At 38.7% G+C, this 21,364-nt stretch overlaps 1 protein-coding gene across 1 annotated transcript in view; it reads right to left on the bottom strand.

Moving 5' to 3' along the window:
- Positions 1-21,364, bottom strand: part of LOC103049495 (ephrin type-B receptor 5) — a 172,729-nt gene that overhangs the window by 3,872 nt on the left and 147,493 nt on the right. The window contains exons 12-16 of the mRNA XM_088138560.1: positions 19,629-19,876; positions 7,648-7,863; positions 7,089-7,238; positions 6,445-6,638; positions 1,848-2,003 (exon numbers count right to left, since the gene is read on the bottom strand). Coding sequence (XP_087994686.1) covers positions 1,848-2,003; positions 6,445-6,638; positions 7,089-7,238; positions 7,648-7,863; positions 19,629-19,876 — 964 coding nt within the window. The remainder of the gene's footprint in view (positions 1-1,847; positions 2,004-6,444; positions 6,639-7,088; positions 7,239-7,647; positions 7,864-19,628; positions 19,877-21,364) is intronic.

Here is a 21,364-nt window from a genome sequence, read left to right as displayed (position 1 = left end):
ATAAGGCTTTTTGTGGCTTGGGTCCTCATCACTTCCAGGTTCATCTGCTATAGGTGAAGTCTGCCTGTCTAATACATAGTGGCCAAGAGGCCATCTGGCAGGTTTCCTCGCTCTGGGATGTCAAAGGGTAGAGTCTTGGAGACTAGCATTCTCAGTCAAGCACCTTACTCTGAAATTGGGACAGCAGTAAAAACTGTCTTTTCACAGAACCTTCCAAGCAGAGGGTGTCCTATAACAGATGGCAATCGTTTAGGGGAGATTGGGAATTTGTTTAGCAAATTTGTTTACAGGTGTTTGTATGGCATGGTTTTATTGTTTAATAGATGTAAACTGCCTAGAATCTTTGAAGGGAGTGGCACACAGATGTACTGTATGTACAATATAATCACTGTTGAGCTAAAAGGATGAATCTGGATCAGAATCCTAGATCCGGATAAATCAACTTCCTATGTCATTGTCTTCAATACTTCTTTTTTTTTTTTTTTACTGACGTTTCCACCATATGCACATGAATGTAAAATTAACCAGTTAACTGGATGAATAGCAGATGAACACTTGCATATAATTCTTTAAAGAGAATACAACTGTTTTCACAGATTTATTTGGTATATATATTCATGCATTTAAATGATGTAAAAGGGCGTGAGGGTTTAAAGTCACCTAGGGCCACCTACAGAAAAAAAAAAAAAAAAAAAGCTTGCATCTATACTCGTTTATGTCAAGGGGTCCATGGGCTTTATCACTCAGAATTCCTCCCCAATAAAGCCCCGTGTGTAGACCTTCTCCCTAGGGTTGCTGATCATCAATATATGGACATCAAGGATGGGTCCAGAAAGCTTGTGAACCTGAATCTGGGCCAGCAACATAACTACACATTCTCATTAACCAAAGGAACTCTGCCATGCAATCTACGTGTCAAGGGAAGTTAGGTTATACTTAGTAGTAGTCAGTACTGGAAGCTCTTCAGCTAATGCTGGTCAAGAGAATGCAAAGACATATTCTAGATCAGGGATGGGCCATATGTGGTCTGCTATGTGTTGTTGTACTGCAGTTCCCCAGAATCCTGGTTCTGTCTGAATTTCCAAAATCACACATTCTAGCTAAACAGTGCCTTAGCGTTTACAATACAGTACATCAGTGTGTGGCCTCACTAAATAACCGTACCTGGTCAACCTTACCTGGGCTTGAGAAGTAAGTGAGGTTATCTGGGTAATACGTGGATAGGAATGCAGGGTTATAGGCTAGACTTGAAAATGAAAAAGATAACCTGGGAAAGAGAATGGCAAACGACTTCCTTATTTGCACCAAGGACACCATACAAATGTGCCTGTGTAGTCAACAGTAATAGACTTGTCTTGTAGGCAAATTTACCTTATCTTGGCATCAGACTTTAGATAAGGGAAACATATGATTGATTGTGCTCACATTTGAGAAGTGAAAAAGAAAACTATCTGGCCTATCTTGGCATACTTTCTTGCCAAGTATGCTCCCCATTCCCTACACTTAGGGAGAAACAATATCTAATTCTGCACAGGCAGTCCACACTGAAACAAATTTTAATGCATAACATTTGTTCAGAAAGATATGGGCCTTTTTTTTGACAGAGGTGACTCATATATCTCTCTTTTCTCCTGAAGAAGAAATACTTCTATATTTTTCAAATCACATCTGAACCAGAGAGGGTTTTTTGACCCATGTTCTGTTCTCTCTTAAGTGTACAAATACAAATAACATACTGTAATTGTGCAAACACAAGATAGCATGTAGATATATCCATCTGAAAGCCAAACTGGCACTTATCTGCAGACTCAATTGTACTGCCACACAACAGGAGATATAGTTCTTACTCTAAAGTCATGCGTGAGATGACATCAAATGTAGTCAGGCCAGCCTGGTCGAAGTTCTCCTTGTAACGGCCCATTTTAATGGCATCCAGCCATTCATGGGTATTCGAGAGTGAAGGGAAGTCTGGGGGTGAGTTGCTCAGTAGATGCTGGGAGGGTCTATAAAGAAGGAGAGAAGATGGACACTTCAAAGAGCACAAGAACATACTGAGATATGCTGTCAGGCCTAGCCCAAGGAACTCCAGGAGACCATGTAAATTCAGTCCAGCAATGTTTATTAGCTACAACCTCTAGCAAGAATCTTCCCAGACTGAAACTCCAGCTCCCAAGAAATGCCAGTCACAACACTATGAATTCCTCAGGGAGCTGCCAGGCTCATCCTCTTATCTCTCCCTCGCTCCTCAGGAGATGAAAGAACATGTTTTCCTCCCTGAGTCTGGCCTTCATAATTCCATTCCATCACATATGCTCAGCATCAGCCATTCAAAATGTTGCAGAAGTGGTGAAGGATACGACTTTTGAAACATGCAAAAGACACTACCAGGGAAGTGCTGCCAACCCCAGTCTTGCAAGACATATCTGCCAAGTAGCCCTCAGGGTTTAGATGGGTCGTATTTGTGCTTTCTACTGGTGCACCTGATACCTGAAATGATCTTAAATGGAATTTAAACCATGTTGCTAAAGAAGGCTCCTGTTCTTCCTCTTCTAAAGTACCACATTTTCTGCTTTTCTGCCTCTTAAAGTTTGGATGGAAATAAAAGCACCTTTATGCATTCAAAGTTTTTTTTTTTTTTAATCTATATACAACTAAGGACTCCTCTCTTCTTTCCTGGCTCTGGATGAAAGTTTGTGATACCCATGGGAAAATCTCTCCATGCCAACAGGATGCACTTCCTTCCTCACTTCTGAATTCATCTAATCCTGGCTGCATCTTTCCCCGGGGAGCTCCTCTTTGTTGACCTCAAGCTTCTGGTTTTATAAAGCTGGGAAAGACACATGGGAACATAGGAATTTCCAATGCATTATTACCAGCTTTTGTTGAGAAGGTTCCACTGTCACCTCGTCACTGCCAGAGACAGACCTCTCTTTACCAATTTCATGGCTTCCCCTTTGCTCACTGGATACTGCACTCAGATCCAACATCCACACCTTGCTCAATCCACAAGCCATTGCCTTCAAGAACTTTCCTCATTGAGAGGGCGGAGCTGGCGTCGCGGCGATACGGCGGGCGATCCTGGGCTCCCAGGATGGCAGCCGATATCTCCTCCCCCGGACGGTCCCGATGGACCTAAGCCGTCCCGTAGAGATGGCGATCGTAAAGGGCACGTCCCGCGGATCTCAGGGACGCCGCAAGTCCCAGATTGATCCGGGGAGAAGCTCTTGAAGCCGGCGGAGGAGAGCCAGCCAAAATGGCTGCGAAAGCCGGGGCAGCTCCAAAGGAAGAAGGAAGAGAAGGGTGTCAACTGGGTGAGATGGACTTTTACTATTTAACTATTCTTAGAGAACACCTTAAGTAACTTAAAGAGATTTTTAAAAGTGAAGAAAAGTGGATTAAGCGGCGAGATCGAGCCTTATAAAAAAAGGGGGGGAAATTTTTTTTCTTTTCAACTTTCCCTTTTTAGTGGAATTGGCAAGATGTTTTTTTCTTAAAAAAATATATATTTTTAACTGGATTGGCTTTTTCTTTTTAATACTCAATAACTCTTTATCTTAAGCCTTTTTTTTGACTAAGATTTCTTTATTGTTGTAAGAAATTTATACCTTTTGATTTTGAAATGGGGAAAGTGGAGTTAAGAGAAAGTAAATGAAAGAAAGTTACACTACCATCTAGAGGCTCAACATAGTGCTTTTTTTCTTCTATTGTGACGCATGCTCAAGGACCCTGTGCTTTCTAAAAAGATAGTGGGATGTGCATGTTTATACAGGTGCCATCCGTAACTATAAACAAGAAAGTGGAGTTGAAAGCGATTTTGAAAATATCAAGATGGAAAGTTTGAGCTAGTCACAAGAGCCCTGATTAGTGGCAGTAGCTCTTCTTTCTGCTAGAAGCTCTGCTTTGCTCTCCATTCCCCCCTCAGTTGGATTTTTTTTAAAGAGACTTAGTCTTTTCCCTCCTCTTCTTTTTTTTTTTCTTTTTTTTTTCTCTTGTTTTTTTTCTTTTTTTTTTATTTTTGGCAAGAACAAAGATAAAGAATCCTTTGACTCAATGAAGGTTTATCAAGATAATAAACTATACGAGAAACACAATGCAGAAAAAGATCTTTAAACTATTGAGGATGACTATAAAAAACTGGAAGAAGAGCTGCAGAAATTCCCGCAAAAAAAAGAAAGAAAAAAAGATACTAAAGCTAAAATGGACTTAATTAAACATAAAACGGGATCAATGGAAAAGGAAGAAATAGTACAAGAAATCAGAAACATTAACCAGAATTATTGTGAGGCTTATAAACTGAGAATTAAAAGGGTTAATCAACTGATAAATGAAGAGGGACAGACTTGTTCTTGGCACTGAGGGTGAGAAAAAGATTATACAAGATTATAATGGAAAATCGTACTAAAAGAATGCACAAAAAGAAGAAGTAAAACAATATTGAAAGAAACTACTTCAGATGTTTAAAGAAAAAACGAGGGGAATACAACAATGATGGAACTGACAGAAGCTTCAAAAAGCAGAATGTCTGAAAGGATATTTATTATTGCTTTCTCTTATCCAATAATATAGAAAAAGGAATAAACAGCTAGATATTTTGGGATATTGAATGAAAAGGGTGAACTCAAAATTATGCAAGCGCTGGAATAAAGTATAAATCTGAGATATATAGTTAAAAATTGTATTTGATTCTAAATGTTTTAAGAGATTAGACATTTACATATGGTTGAATATAGTAACATATAGATTTTAAACTAGAGATTTTTTTGTTGAAATATGTAGTGAAGAATCTGGTTAGAACTGTAACCCGGTTAGAACTGTAACTGATATTGTAACTGATAGTGGTTAGAACTGTAACTTTTAAGAATTGGAAAAATTAAAAATTATTTATGCAGGAGGAAGTTATTGAAAATTATGAAATGTGCAGAGATGAGTTAAACTGAGATTTGAAATTAGAGTAAGAAGATAAGTAACTTGTTTTTATTAATGATTGGATGAGAAAATATAGTAATGTAATGGATTAGGAAACTTTATAATAGAAATTTGATATTAATTATTATATATATACACATATAATCGATAGATGAAAATGTATTACTAATCCTATTGAAAGTTAAAATTTCTTGTAATAAATGATTTTATAGATTAGCTATGAATGATTAATAATTGTTAATTGATAAGTATACAAGTATATTTTGAATAGATGATATGAGAATTTAAGATTATGAAAGGGGCACCAACGAGTTGGTAACTGGTTGACACACGCTATAAAATGGAAGATGCTTTTTTTTAATGCCTTTTTATGGTTTTGTTTGTCCATGTATGTTTTGTGTTTGTTGTAAAAATAAAAAAATATTAAAAAAAAAAAAAAAAAGAACTTTCCTCATTTAACTCCTCAGTATACTGCTGTTTACTTAACAGGCACAGAAATCTGAAATCAAGCACCCTATTAATAGAGCAAAATAATAATCACCATTGTGCTGCATAATTGGCTGAGAGTGGACTATGAGCCACAATACTCCTGTTTCCACCTTATCTCACCTCTTATGAACGCTCTTCCATTTCAGCTTCACTCCTTCCCTCAGCAATTAAGAAAAAATAAGACTAACTTTCACTATGTATTGTAGGATAATGTTACATCCATGCAAAATGTAGCTGTGGCTGTTACTATTATATTTGCTTTTTCAAGCTATCATGGATATAAACTTGGGAAAGAATATGGTGTTACTGATGTAGGCTCAGAAACCCAAGATAGGCTTTGGCTTCCATGGATGAAAGGAAGAAGTTAGGACCCCAGACCATTAAATGGTTGTCTGCCCCTTATATATATACTGCCCCTACGAAAATCAGAGGTGGGAAACCTAAGGCCCTAGGGCCGGTTACAGCCCTCAAAAACTTTTTTTGTGGCCTCCAGGACACCTCATATCACAGTGCTCAAAACCGGTGACAGCATTTCCTGACATTTTGTGGTGGGAAACACAAACTGTAGTGTAAGCATTATCTGAAATAGTTTAAGTTCCCAAACTCTTCCTAAAATCCAAGGACCCCACCCTCACTTTCCCAAGGAAATCCTGGTCATGCCCACTTTGCATTATTAACCCACTCACCGCCACTATCACAAAAGATTCCCTGTCCTGGCAGATGCATTTATTCCTGCCTCTACTCTACTTTTGGCATCAGTGTCCATGCATTTGATTCCCTTCACTCATTTTACCTCTTGCAAAGTATTTAAATACAGGATTCTATGTAATAAAACTTTGCATACTTCATGTTGACCCTACATGTATAACAGGTATTAGGAACTTGTCGATTATTGTTTTCTTTGTCCAGAAGAAGCATCAGATTCCAAGTTAATACCTAGAAGGTATGCTACATTTCTAAATTTCAAAACACAGCTATCATTTCCCTCCAATCTGTGGCTTATACACTTCCCTGATGCTCCCTTCCTACCTGCTATTTCCTGTACCAGTCGCTTTGAGAGCAGATGGCTTGCGAATCATCTTGTCCAGAGCATTGACTATCTGCTCAAATTTGGGCCTCTGGACCCGTTCTTTCTGCCAACAGTCCAGCATCAGCAGGTGCAAAACAGTAGGGCAGTCTGGAGGAGGTGGAAGACGATAATCCTGGTCGATAGCATTGATTACCTACAATGAAGGAAGAAAAGCATTAGAACGTGCTCCCACTGGCGTATACAGGCATACCTCATTTTATTGTGCTTCACTTTATTACACTTCGCAGATATTGTGTTTTTTTACAAGACCCTCCACCAGCAAAAAGACTGCAACTCACAAAAGGCTCAGATGATGATTAGCATTTTTAGCAATAAAGTATTTTTTAATTAAGGTATGTACATTGTTTTTTTAGACATAAGGCACACTTAATAGACTACAGTACATTGTAAACATAACTTTTATATGCACTGGGAAACCAAAAGAATTGTGTGACTCGCTTTATTGTGATATTCGCTTTACTGAGGTGGTCTGGAACCGAACCAGCAATATCTCCGAGGTATGCCTATACATGAATGCTATCCAAAAAGCAAACATCTGATTCAGAGCAGGTACTTTTAATGTTCAGGACACGTTAAAACTTACATCCTGATTGGACATGTCCCAGTAGGGCCTCTCTCCATAGGACATGACCTCCCACATCACAATGCCATAGCTCCAGACATCACTTGAGGATGTAAATTTGCGGTACTGGATAGCCTCTGGAGCTGTCCAACGAATGGGGATCTTGCCACCCTATAATTTTAAAGGAAAAGAAAAGCAGTATGCATAAAACAGCTCTCAGCTCAAAACAAGTGCACTGAAATGTTGTCAGTTCTCAGATAAAAAAAGCAAGTAATCGTCTTAGAGAAATAGAAAGAGATAACTACTGATTTTAGTAGTAGTTATAAAACACATACAGAGGGCATTCCAAAAAGATGGCATTTTCATTACATAAAACTTGGGACAATCAAAAGAAAGTGTACCATCCATTTTTACCTACTTCCTCAGTATAAAGAGAAATACATCATATTTTTCTCTTTAGATAGAAGACCAACGACAACTTTAGCACAAGATAACATTGAAACAGGATACAGTGCAAACGGAGAATGCTGCCTGAATACTGCAGATTCATGAAGAAGTATTGTCTTGCATAAGAACTCACCAAGGCTCCAGTATAAGTTGGGTTTGAAGCATCATCTTCTAAGAATCTTGACAAGCCAAAATCCGACACCTTGCAAACCAAGTTGCTGTTGACCAGAATATTGCGGGCAGCCAAATCCCGGTGAACATAATTCATATCTGAGAGGTAACGCATGCCAGCTGCTATGCCCCGCAGCATGCCAACTAGCTGCAACATACTGAACTGACCTTCCTTTTGCTGTGAGTTACAAACAAGAGAGAAGAGCTTCTGTGAGACATTACCATAAATGTTTTCTAATTCCTCACCTGCATCAGTAATGTAATAATCATAGCAGAAACTGAATAAGATGATACTAAATAATGACAGCACAGTGCAAGATTCAAGAATCTGGTTTTCATGCCAGCAAAAAGAAAGTTAGCTGGGCAGTGACGTGTGTGATAGGAAAAGACTCGCTAAACTATTTTCTGAATTTACTATTTATTTATTCAATTTCTATGGCTACCCATCTCAAACCAGTGACTCTGGGTGGCGAACAATCATCAAATCAATTAAAACCAAATACAAACACAATACAAAAAATAAATATATATAGCAGCTAAGAAGAGTCATAACCGTAGATGTTCATATAACCAGGAAACAGGGCCCTTAACACACTTGGGGTCCCAGGCCTGGGCACACCAGTTGAAGCTTCCGAATGCTCTTCAAGGGCAGCCCCATGTAGAGTGCATTGCAGTAATCCAAACAGGTCATGAGGGCATGAGTGACTATGAGCAGAGCCTCCCAGGCCAGGAATGCGCACAGCCGGTGCACAACCTGAATGTGCGTAAAGGCTCTCCTAGCCACAGATGCCACCTGCTCTTCCAGCAGGAGCTGTGAGTCCAGGAGGGCCCCCAGATTGTGTACCACATCTATCTGGGGCAGTGCCACCCCATTCCCTTCTAAAAGTGGAAAAACCTTGACAATGGAAGGCCCAAGTACCCAAAGCCACTCTGTCTTGCTTGGGTTGAGCCGGAGCCCACTGTGCCCCATTCAGGCCCCTTCAGCCTCCAGACACTGGGACAGAACATCCATGGAATCACTCAGGTGGCCTGGGGTGGAGATATAAAGCTGATGATGCCTCACCCCAAACAGTTGGATCACCTCACCCAGCAGCCTCATGCAGATGTTAAAGAAGAGGGGAGAGAGGACCGTGCCCTCTGACACACCACAAAGTAGGGGCTGTGGGCTGGACCTGTCCCCCCCATCAACACCAACTGGAACCAACTCCAGAGGAAGGAGGAGAACCAGCACAACACAGTGCTGCCCACACCCAATTCCTGAAGCTGGTCCAGAAGGACACCATGATCAACGGTATTGAAGGCCACTGAGAGGTCAAGAAGAGCAAGGATGGATGCACTACCCCCATCCTGCTCCTGCCAGAGGTCATCCAAAAGTGCAACCAATGCCATCTCAGTCCCGTAACCTGGCCTGAATCCTGACTGAAAGGGGTCCAGATAATCTGCTTTATCCAGAGTCCTTGGAAGCTGCTGTGCAACCACTTCCTCCACAACCTTCCCTAAAATGAGGAGGTTGGAGACTGGATGATAATTGTCCAGACTAGTTGGGTTGAGCGATGGCCCCTTGAGGAGACGGCACACCAACTCCTCCTTAATAGCCGGCAGGACCACCCCATCCCTCAAGGAAGAATTAACCACTGCCCAGACCCAAGACCCAATCACGCGTCGTCTCCCGGGCAGCCTTGATCAGCCAGGAGGGGCATGGATCTAACACAGAAATTGATTTCCAATCTAGTTCTTCCTAAAGTACAATATTTATGCTTGGCTTTTGCAGAGAGCTCATGAGCCTTCAAGTTTTTCTGTATGAAAAAAATCACTTGATGTACCAAACCATCACAGAGAAGCATTAATTCAATCCTGGTCTCTGACTGATGGGCTTTCTGTTTGGAGAGAGTATTTTGGATCAATCTCTAGAGTGTAACAGCTCACACCCAGGCACAGCAACTCAGTGAGAACTTGGATAAAGATGCTAGAAGTGAAAAAAGATCAGCAAATAAATAAAACTATATGGAAGCCTCAGGAATGTTAAAGAGCTGGAGATACTAAGAGATTAAATTATACATATTGAAAGCAGTGAAAAGATAAGCAGTTTAGAGATTTTTCAGGGATGTCGTCTGAACGAATCAAAATGTGCTGCTTCTAGCAACCTTGTCAAATTAAACATACCGGAAGTAATTCATATCTTCAGTGAAAAGGGGACCACTCAAAAGGAAATCACTTTTGAATCTAAGAATTTCGATCCACAAGTAAGTACTAGGGCTTTGAATGTTTTGCAAATATTTCAGAAGTAATTGAAACCTTGAAGGAGGACTGCATTTCAATAACAAGAACAACACATTGGATTTATAAGGCCACCAAAACAAATGACTCTAGGCAGCATGCAGTATTAAAACATCATTAAAAAATCGAAATACAAATCTATACTATTCAACAAAACCTCCGCTGCTGTAAGGCATACATTCACTTTAATGAGTCGATTTGTTGAAGCAGTTGCGTCTTTTTTCAGCTTGCATGGAAGCCTGAAAAAAGAGCATGGCTGCTTCAATTAGTAGCAGAGAGGGGATGCGCTTGGGTGAGGACTCACCAACTCCATATGGTGTTACTTTTGAAACCAACCTCCATATGTGAAATATCTGATCTCTAAATATTTTAGAAAAGAATCATTGAAGAAAAACAATCAGACGCCACCCACACCTCACTGACTACCATGGGTGGCATGAATCAAGAGGACTTTGGAAATCGCAGCATTTGCCATTTTACTCCGGTGAGAAAAATGAATCTTTGGGTGAAAAAGACAAGTTTCTAGAGGCCTCGGATGAATGGGATTGCCTTAATAAGATTGAAGCATAAAGGCATGTGGAAGCATCCCTGAAGCTGATGTGAACCAGGCCGGTTGTAAACTCCTTATCACAAACATCCCCATAGCAACCTAGGCATCTGCCCTGAGGGAGGATGCCTTCTTCCTGGCATTTGGCACCTTGAACTAATTTGTGTCTTCTTCTCTGTGACACTATTGTTTTACTAGCAGTTAACAGATACTGTAACAGAGGGGCAGAGAGTAACTTGAGAACTATTGCTTATTTAGGTACGCCTGCATCATCATATGAATATGTACGCATATACATTTTTTTTCCCTTCCCCTTCTTGTAGAACTGTATAAATATCAGAGCATCCATTTTGCCTGTAGGGGAGTGCCTCCCACTAACTTCTGGTGGGGTCCCCCTCCAGTACATACTGCTCAATAAACACTGCAGTGAAGCCTTGATTATTCTGCATTTGTGTCCTGCGTTTTGATCCCACACTCCCTCCTACCTCCAGCCTGATCTCCCCATTCCCTCTGGTATGAGTTTTCATCACGCTATTGTATTTCCTGCATTAAAAGCTGCAAAGCACATTTGGAAGATGTTGGGGTGGTTGTATAATTGTTGACCCTTATGTGCTGGGACAATCCTAGTTTGAAAATAGCAAATAACTCTTTTTCTGTTTGAAATTACAGGCAAATAGGAATATTAATACTCTGGATCCTTTTATTGTCAATTAGGTTTTTAAATCATGAGTAATTGCAAAAGTAATTTAGATTGCCTGAAGTTGCAAAATAGAAGTATATTCAATTAAAGCATCTCTTCATTTGAGAGTCTGATCCAGGTGCATTAGCAGCTTCTAAAACACCTGAATTAATATGGAATTTTGAAACACATTTTAGATTATTGTAAGCCTACAGTATTATATTTACAAATAATAACTAAGTATCACTAACATAAATATTAGCAAAACCCTTGAATATAAGATTAAAATATCCCATATTAACAAATCAACGACTAAGAATATTAGTACTGTGTGTTTCTTATTATCTCACGTGGAAACAAATTCAACAAAACATTTTCATTTATTGGACTCCCCAGAGAATGTTTAAAAAGGGGCTGGCTATCAACCTGGGTAAGTGTAAAATGAGTGAGGGAACACTTATTCATACGATATTGCCCCATTTTGGTTTGATGATCCATACACTGATAATGTGGTGTTACAAAGATCAATACAGTTTATGGAGGTGAATGTCCATCTGAATTATATATCCCAAACTTGGAATACAACATTATTTGAAGAATTGTGGGTTGATTGAGCATGGGGGGCAACAATGGTGTACATACTTTACGTTATCTGCAGGAGGTCAAGTAAAAAAACATGTCGCAATATCCTGATGCAAACACCGCAACTTCGATATCTGTGTCAGGTGTTGGGACACAAGTATGTAGAGTGGGATTTGTGTTATGACATCAGCGTCGGCATGGGTCACCATTTTGATATAATGTTAGGTTGCTGGAGATGCCTATGCAGTTCAGTGTTGGAAAGACAGATTTATAATCCTGGATCTCCAACATGTGTTTGCTTTATGTTTATGAGCTGGCTCTATCAACATCATAGAAAGAGTGATCAATATTACTTCGTGCGGTCACACTTTAAAACTATGTTCAAAAATAGGCTGATTTCTTTCTTTCTTTTCATTCATGCATTCAGAAATGAAGGAATACACTATCATGGACGGGAGATAATGATAGAACAGAAAAACTTTGTCACAGATATTTAGGAGTTTTATCTTTACAAATGTCAATACAAATAACTTGGCTTAAAATGTAGCTCAGAAGTTACCAAGTTTTGCACTTCTTAAACAAGCAAATATATTAATGTTTTTAAATGTAAATTTCCAGACCATTAAAACAAAAAAATTTACATTCCTGTTTTCACAACTCACCGATGAACACAATCTATACTTTGGCCTTCATAGGGGAGAGATCAAAACAGTCACCAGTAGAACTAGATCTCTAATCTTACAAGAACAGAAGATATTCAGGCTATAAAATTTATTTTGGGAACTTGGAATATATACATTTTACCTGAGATCTGAGTTAATCATGCTTACAGTAGGCCCAGTGAAATCAATAAAACATCTGAATAAAACATAAAACATCTAAATTTCAAATTTAAATTTTACATTTTAAATAAAATATCTGAATTTCAGTGATTCTAACTCTAACCAGAACTAAATCTGGACCCAGTACATCAGGCTTAAATCAGTCATTTAATTTGAATTAATATTAATTTAAGTTAAAAAAAATAGATGAGGTAAATGAAGCATTTTCCATTACCTACAGCTATCTAAAAAGATACTGCTAACTCTGAAGTTTCCATTTTTAAAGTTCATCTTCCTATATATGAAACCTACTGCACCAAAAAAATTTATGGAGACATAAAATGTGGTTTAATCTTCTATAGCAGCTTGCAAAATTCAATAATAAAATCAAAAAGCTCTACTCCAAGATATGAATTCTGGTCATGTGCAGTAAGTTAGAGTTAATTATTGGGAAATTTTGAATTGATATTAGTATGAAAATTATATGAATGCCTATTATGCATATAAAGGACCAATTATAGGGGATTAAAAATAATTTAACTTCAATCCTTATACTTTAAAACTGAGGCCTGGATCTTCTGTATTAGGTATTAGATATGAATGTTCTTTTAAAATATTATTTCCCTGAGTTTATTGTAAGGATATTTGGCTACTAACTGGAAATAATTGGGTCAAGTGTTAATCAGGATATATAATCTTTGAATAAAATTTAATGTTTTTCTGGTTCTTTCAGTTAAGAAAGAATCATCATCTAGAAAGAAACTGTATATAGGTGATTTGAGTAGGTGAGGGTCATCAAGAATATGCTGAAAAAGTCTGATACTGAATGTTAATATAAAGCAACTTGTATTTCTAAAACACATTCGGATTTGGAAATATTAAAATAAGAAAATACGTATATCGTAGTACTCAAACGTATTTATATTGTAAAAACTGTCGTAAGGGCACAGACACATACAGTGATTAGGAACCTGTGCAGATTTTTTAGTGAGGTTCTCAGAGGATAACAACAAAGTTAATAGATGCTGATAGGCTTTTGGTTGGACCCCACACATGCTGTAGTGCCCTTTAAGTTGACGGAACAAATTTAGCCCTGACTTAACTTGGTGTCTGTGAGTGTGTGTGCGTGTATATCTTTAGATGCTTGATCCCAAGAGGAAAAACAAAATTTATTTTGAGTTTGTTGTGGCAACTATATCAAGGAGAACAAAACATTTAAGTAATAATAAGCATCCACTGCTGGATGAATGTCTAAGAAACATTTGGGATAACTTAATATTATAAAAAACCAATTTGTAAGATTAGAGTATGATTAGGGATGTGTAGTAATCATCTCAATTTATTCTTTTTTGAAGTTGCAGATAAAGAACTAATTATTATGTTATTCATTGCCTATGGCTTTGATCAGTTTGTTTCATATAATTCTTAATTAATTTAATAAGGTAACTCATTATGAGCATCCGATAGGTATTGCTGAATATTTCATATTGTAAGACATTGGCTCCCCTTTTCCCTATATCTGGAAATCTTATTCAACAATTCCTCTGACTTCTGAGTTTTTATTAGACATGCTACAAACATTCAAGGATATTTTAAAACTATAAAGTACATTGCCACAACAGATGCAAGCATGGAAAATTGAATTCAGCTTTTTTAGAATCACACATTCATCTTCTAAAATGAACATATTCACCAAGATATACAGTATACAGTAGAAGATTATATATTCTCTGGTTGCATATGAACTCTAGAGTACATATATCCATACGCATCACACCATCCCTTTTCAAAGTAACCAATATTATGCAGAAAAGGAGTAAGAAGAATAAGTCAAAGAAATTAAGCCCATGGAACAAGAGAAAAAAAAGAAAAAGAAAAAATAGCAAAATCTAGCTTATAACAAAATCATTCACACACTGTACTTCTCCATACCACAACACTACCCTTGCCAACCATGGTTGCTTTCCCAGCAGCCAATCACTGCTTTGTATGTTGCCTTTTGTTTTTTACAATTCTCACCTCTTTCTTTGGGGTGATCTCAGTACTCCATCCAGGCATGACTTCTTGGTCTTCCTCTTCACCCATTCTCTCTTCCTTCCTTTTTTTCTTTTTCAGTTTGATCCTCATTCATTCTCTGTATATGATCCCTCCACCTCAACACACTTCCTTCATACCTGTCACTTGCTTTTATATTCAATCCACTTGCATTTCAGCTCCTGTTCATTCTAGACCCTAACTACTTTCCCACTGCATTCAAGTTACCTTTATTTTTTCCTGACATTACTACTTTCATATAACAAAGCACACTTATATACAGAGCCGTTTTTACTTTTGGGAAAGAACGTTCCTTCCAATATATACTACCCACCATCTTTCTACCATGTCTTCACCTTCCATTTTCCTCTTTTAGTAAGTATTATACTAAACAATATTTACCGTACAGAAATTCATCTGCTTGCTCTAATTTTTTGCTATGTTAAACCTAAAATATATTCTAAAAGAGTTCACTCTATTTTTCCTTGTCGAACACAATTACCTTGGTTTGCAATACGCGATATCACAAGGATAGACTCTTAACGTTTACAGCAAATAATGTTATCTTATCATACCATAGCATAAACATAACATAGCATGCATGTATTTACATCCCCAACCAACACATCTCTAATGCCACCATACACATTCATTGTACGTGTAGCCATAAATACATTATGCAAAGATGACACATGATACATCTTTTGTTTTATTCCCTGCTTAATGCTGAACCATTTGCTAAGCATCCCATTTATTCTCACCCATATTTTGTTTTCATTATTTACTGCCCTTATTATACTCAGCAACCAACCTTCAACTCCATCCTCACACAAATGCCCCAAAATTCTATTTCTTTTATCATTTCTCTAAATTATCAAATATACAATAAACATTTTCACATCCATACATTTTTCAGTGACCTGCTGAAGAGTGAGTATCTGGTCTGCGCTCTCTCTTCCAAACCTAAAGCTGCAAATTTCCCAAATTTTGCTCATTGTTACCTCTCTTAGCCCTTCATTAGAATTCTGCCCAACCCCTTCCCAGGCACACTTAACAAATCAATCCAGTCTAATTTGTACACTCACTCTTGCTTCCCTTCCCTTTGTATAGGGGATTAATACCAGCACTCTTCCAAACGTCAGGCACAGATACAGCCATCACATGTGCGTTAAACAAATCGCCCAGCCACTTCATAAGCAAATCACATCTCGATTTTAACCTTTCTCCAAGTAAACCATTTACAATCGTAGCCTTGCCATTTTTCAGCATTCCTGCAGTGTTCTTAAAACTTTCTTTTCATTATTCATTTTAAATTGGACACCCATATTTATAGTATTCATTTCAATTCCACTCTTGACACATAACTGTTATTTCCATAAATTCCCATTCCTATATGTGCACTTTTTTATTCCTCTCCCCTTTCACTTCTGCATTCCGAGCATCCTTCATGCTTCCCATGAGAATAATTTTGTGCACATCTGTAGCACTTTTTACTGTAATTCTTTTCTGTCTGTTCCAAACAACTTTCACATCCTTTTCCCTGATGTTCACTTTCTATTCATTCTGTTGGGAGATTAATCTTTTTTCATACTTTCGTATTTTCTCATCCTGCAGTCATTCTAGTTTCACTCTCATTTTTTATCTATTCTTCTAAGTCCGTTTCCCTCCCTAGATCCTCTCTTGATGCTACCAAAAAAATGACCTGTCCCACATTCAGAACTTCACCTTTCCCTTGTATCTTTCACCAATTCTCTCAACCTTTTATCATAAACCATCAAAGTGTTTTTAACAAGTGCAAACCACCCAGAGTTGCTGGGAGTTGGGTGGCATATAAATTTAATAAATAATAATAATAATAATAATAATAATTATTATTATTATTTCAGATTCGTATTAATTCTGTTGTCATATGCACGCATGAGTGGAGATATGCTTAAACACATATTCAAAATAAACAAAACTTTTATTATTATATATTTCTGCAGATTCTCACCCATCACCATTTTAATTTATTCTTGAATCTCTGAAGAGCCCAGCCACTTTTCTGTACTTTTTGTCTTGTTTTCACCATCCATTTATGTTCCCTACACTGTAATTTTCCCCTTTATCATATTCATTCAGCATATTGAACCTTTTTCTCCAAAATCAATCTCTGATTCTTCCATTATCACCATTCACTTGAGTATATCATGCAACTGTTATCAACCTATGAACTCCTATTTTCATACACACCCACAACAGCCTAGAAGACACTGTTGCTCTGCTCCTTTTGCATAAAAACAGGTCCCCTTTGTTCAATTATAGCTATTGATTGATTGATTGATTGAGAAATATCTCTTGGTTTGTGACTAAATCCCACTCCCTCAGCTGATATTTCCTGCTTCTTTTCTCAGCCCTTCCAGGGAAGAAAAACGGCAACTCTTGTTAAAATTAAAATAGTACAGGACCTAGTTTGATGGAAGACATGAGCAGGGAGGATTCTGGAATGGAGCTTCAAGGTTACAGGGAAGGGGGAGAGACATTCCAAGGAACACATCTCCTCAGACCCCAGATGGACTGTGTGAACGTCAAGAGGAGGAGACTGCCACCCCCAAGGGTATGATGGTTATACGTAGTTGCTATCGTTGGGGGATTAGAGTTAATCTGGCAAGATTCTGTCTATTAGGTGCAAGCTAATAAAGAAGCTGAGCTGAATTCTGGACTGTCTCGTGGTGATTCTTGGGCTGAACCTGACACCTACTTTGTATGTTTTATGTTTTATGCTTTTCATTGCAATTTCTTTGTTTAATTGTTGTAAGCCGCCCATAGTCGTTGAGAGTTGGGTGGCATACAGATTTACTATATCATCATCATCATCATCATCATCATCATCATCATCATCATCATCGAGTCCCACATTCAACCTTCCGTTGAATGATACTGGGTGGTGGGGGTAGCTGCCGATCAGAAAGAAGGATAATGATTTAAAAACAATCCCACACTCTTCCCTCTAGTTTGCTGAACTCCTTTCTATGCCTCTGACTCCCCCAACCCCTCCCCCAGCATATCCATAACTCTTTTTCCCCCAACTGTAATGCCCACAACAGCAAACGTGTCCCATCGGCACCCCTAACTCCCACCTGGGATGCTTAAGCAGCCTTGTCTGTCAATAAGCCTGGCACAGAAACCAAGTCTTAGGTGATCCATAAGGAAGCCCTCCAAGGGTTTTCTCCTGATTGCTTGGATGAGGCCCACTCACTGCCATAAAACACTTCAAAGAAAAAAATCCCAGTCAATAAAAAGTCTATTGAAAACAAAGCCAATCGCCCTATTTCATGCTCCCCTTGAGAAATGCCTGGCCACAAGGACTGATCTGATGAAAATGCAGGCCATATGACATCTTTCAGGAATGAACTACTTCAGATTAGGAAGGGGAGTGCATGAAACCAGGACTGAATGCTCCTTTGTGGAAGAGCTCTGCCAGAAGAAGGCTACATTAGAATCTTTCAAGAGCCCTGATAGGCTAGCTTTCTGTAGGTAGGGTGTGTGGATGTGTACATGAGTATGTGTGGGTGTACATATATACACTCACACAGAGAGTATGTGTTTAGAGAGAGTGTGTGTATGTGTATACACAGAGAACATTTATTTTCACTCCATTAACAAAATATATTTTTTCTCTTGTACAGCTTCATGAAAACCAACCCCTTCTATTCAACACCCCAGAGAAAAATGTTTCCTATTCTGATCAACTCTTGCCTTAAGCATTGTAGCTTTTTCCTGACCTTCCTTTCCTCAATTTTACTTTTCTGGTTTCCAAACAAAACTCCACAATGCAAGTCATTCACTTCTTCTACCCCATGTGACAGCTTTGCTCAAGTTCCTAGGTATTCCATGTCTGTGACCTTTGTTTCTTCCATTCCACAACTCTGATTCACCCCAAATTCTCATACCTTTGTAAATTTTCCATTATCTCTAACTTTCTGTTCTACCTGTGGTCTCAGCTCCCACTATTTTCAAAATCCACCTTTTCCATCATCGGACCCCTTCATTCTCATCCACTGGCTATGTATAAAAGCATTTGTTTATATTCTTTCCCCATAACCCTAGCCTTTTTCTTCCTACCCTTTGTTATTCTTACTACTATTCAGGCTTAAGTTTTTTTGGCCAGATGTTTCTGTTCTAGAATGTACCTTATTCCATATGGTGAAAAGTACATTTAGCACAGCATTATTAGTACCCATAACCCCCATCTGCCATTTTTAGTGTTGGAAGCTGCCCAAAGTCATTATGGAGCCAGGTGGCCTTCTAAATCTAAGAAAGGGAAAGGGAAAGTAAAGGAGGCAGAAAATAAAGGAGGTTCTCTGACCATTGTCCAAAAACTGTAGAATAGTGCATGCTGTGCTATAAGGGAGCCATCTCTAGTCTTGATCTCTTTGTCAAACCACCAGAGACCTTATCTTGAGGGAAGTTAAATGATCATCTTCAAATTTTATGGCAGATAAAACTTGGGTCTAAGTTACTGAAAGACTATTTTTCCCTTTTATTGGTCTGCTTGATTTTCTCTTCTTTCCCCCACCAGCAATTATCTCTTGTTAGCGTCACTGACTTCCAATTGTAAAATTCTTACTGGTGGCACCATATTCTGTAGCTTGCTACATGATAGTAACTGAGAAATGTTCTAGCCCCTGACTTCTGAAAGGTCCCCCTGTGCTTTGTTTGCAATGTCTGTTAAAGGCAGACTTCTTTGCTCAGGCCTCCCTCTTCCCCCATATAGGAAGTGTTATTGTTTTATCAAAATTTATTATAGAGATGCATGCTGGCATATTACTGTATTGAAATCATTTCCCTACGTCTTCTATTTTATGTTATTCTGTTTTGTATACTGCATGGGCATAATTTTAATGATACATTCCTTACAAATGCTGAAAAGTAACTAAATAAATAATATTAAATACAGTAAATGTAAAATGAAAGGGAGGAAGTGAAGCGGGCAAGGAAAGGGGGAACTGAGATGGTCATACCCGGAGGAAGGAATCCAGAGAACCATTCTCCATGAACTCGGTGACAATCATGACGGGGCGGCTCTTGGTGACCACACCTTCAAGGCGGATGACATTTGGATGCTCAAATTGTCCCATAATGCTGGCCTCGCTTAGGAACTCCCGCCGCTGCTCATCAGTGTAGCCTGCCTTCAAGGTCTTAATAGCCACTGTATATTCACGCTTCCCTGGAGGTTTCAGGCGGCCAAAGCACACCTCTCCAAATTCTCCTGCCAGGAGTAAGGGATGGAAAAGACACCACATCAGGCAGAGGAGGAACTGATGCATGCATAATTTAAAGGCAGAGGGAGATAAGATTGTGGGCCCTACTGCCTTGGGAATCAAACACTTCATGACTTTCTGGAGTTCATTTCATTGGTAAGGTTACTTACCATTTTGCCAAAGTTCAAATCAGGCTACACAATTTCCTCCTTTATCTTTGAAATAAATTTTGATGAACTCAAGTTTTGAACTTCAGCATGGATGGAGGTTTGGTCTTCCCAGGCTCAGCTGAACAATCTAAATGCTATCACACTTGGTCCAGTCATTGGTCTTGTCCGGTGTTTCTCAACCTCATCCATTTTTAGATAGGTGGACTTCAACTCCCAGAATTGCTGGATGGGGGAATTCTGGGAATTGAAGTCCAACCATCTTGAAGTTGATGAGGTTGAGAAACACTGGTCTGATCTATTTAAGACAGTGTTTTCTAAACTTGGTAACTTCAAGATGGGTGGACTTCAACTACCAGAATTCCCCAGCCAGCATGGCTGGGGAATTCTGGGAGTTAAGTCCATCCATCTGAAAGTTGCCAAGCTTGAAAAACACTGTTCTAAGAACTCAAGCAGCAACTTGCCTGGAAAACAAAAAACAAAAAAACAACCCCCCCCCCCCCCAAAAAAAGCTGACCTTTGGGAACCTAAAGCCCTCTCTTGCAGAACATGAAGAAAAGCTGCAATGCACTAGGAGCCTCCTGCCAGTCAGGAGTGAAGAATATCAGAGAATATCAGAGGTCAGTCTTGAGCTTCAGTCGCAATAATAAGTACCAGACCCTTACACAGAGACCCTTGTACACCTTTCTTATATAATGCTGCTGCTTCTTCTTCTTCTGCAACTGGCTCTGCCCTTTGTAATTCTGGTAACTGTGTATATTCTGCATTAGTGTGGGATTACATCCTAAGGAAATGATTCCCATCATATTTCAGCAGCATGTGTGAATTGAGTAGAATTCTGCCCCTTCTCAAATAACTGAGGGTGATAGGCAAGGAATGCATAGAGAGAGTAGCTGCATCCCCACATTGTCACCAAGCTCTAGGAAACGTGCAAGGCTTCAGACTGAAAGGAGAAAAATTGCTTCAAAGGGGGTGGGCGATCCCAGGATTATATGCATTTAAATTAACAAGCTATCAACAGGGTGCAACAAGGGGCTTTGAAGCAGGCATGAAAGAGCTGTCAGTGCCTCCTTACCTCAAACATGTATTTTCCTGGGATCTATGTGAGCTTAGGAAAAGACGCATCTTTTTTTTTTAATAGTAGTTTTATTAAAGATTATAATTACAACAGTAAAAACTAATACAAATTGGAAAAATAGAAGAATAAAAAGTAAAAGGTGTAGAAAAGAAAAAAGAACATAGTAAAGAAATATATAAAGAAGTGATTTCCCACCTTCATCACAACAATTATAAACAATTTTAGTAACATCGCTTTCTCTTAAAATACAG

This window comes from Python bivittatus, unplaced genomic scaffold (genome assembly GCF_059951505.1).
Source record: "Python bivittatus isolate LINGU-HERP-01145 unplaced genomic scaffold, Pbiv_v1 ctg000270_np1212, whole genome shotgun sequence".
In the NCBI taxonomy this organism is placed as follows: domain Eukaryota; kingdom Metazoa; phylum Chordata; class Lepidosauria; order Squamata; family Pythonidae; genus Python; species Python bivittatus.
The sequence above is the reverse complement of the archived record's forward strand: the minus strand, read 5'-3'. Positions and strand labels throughout refer to the sequence as shown.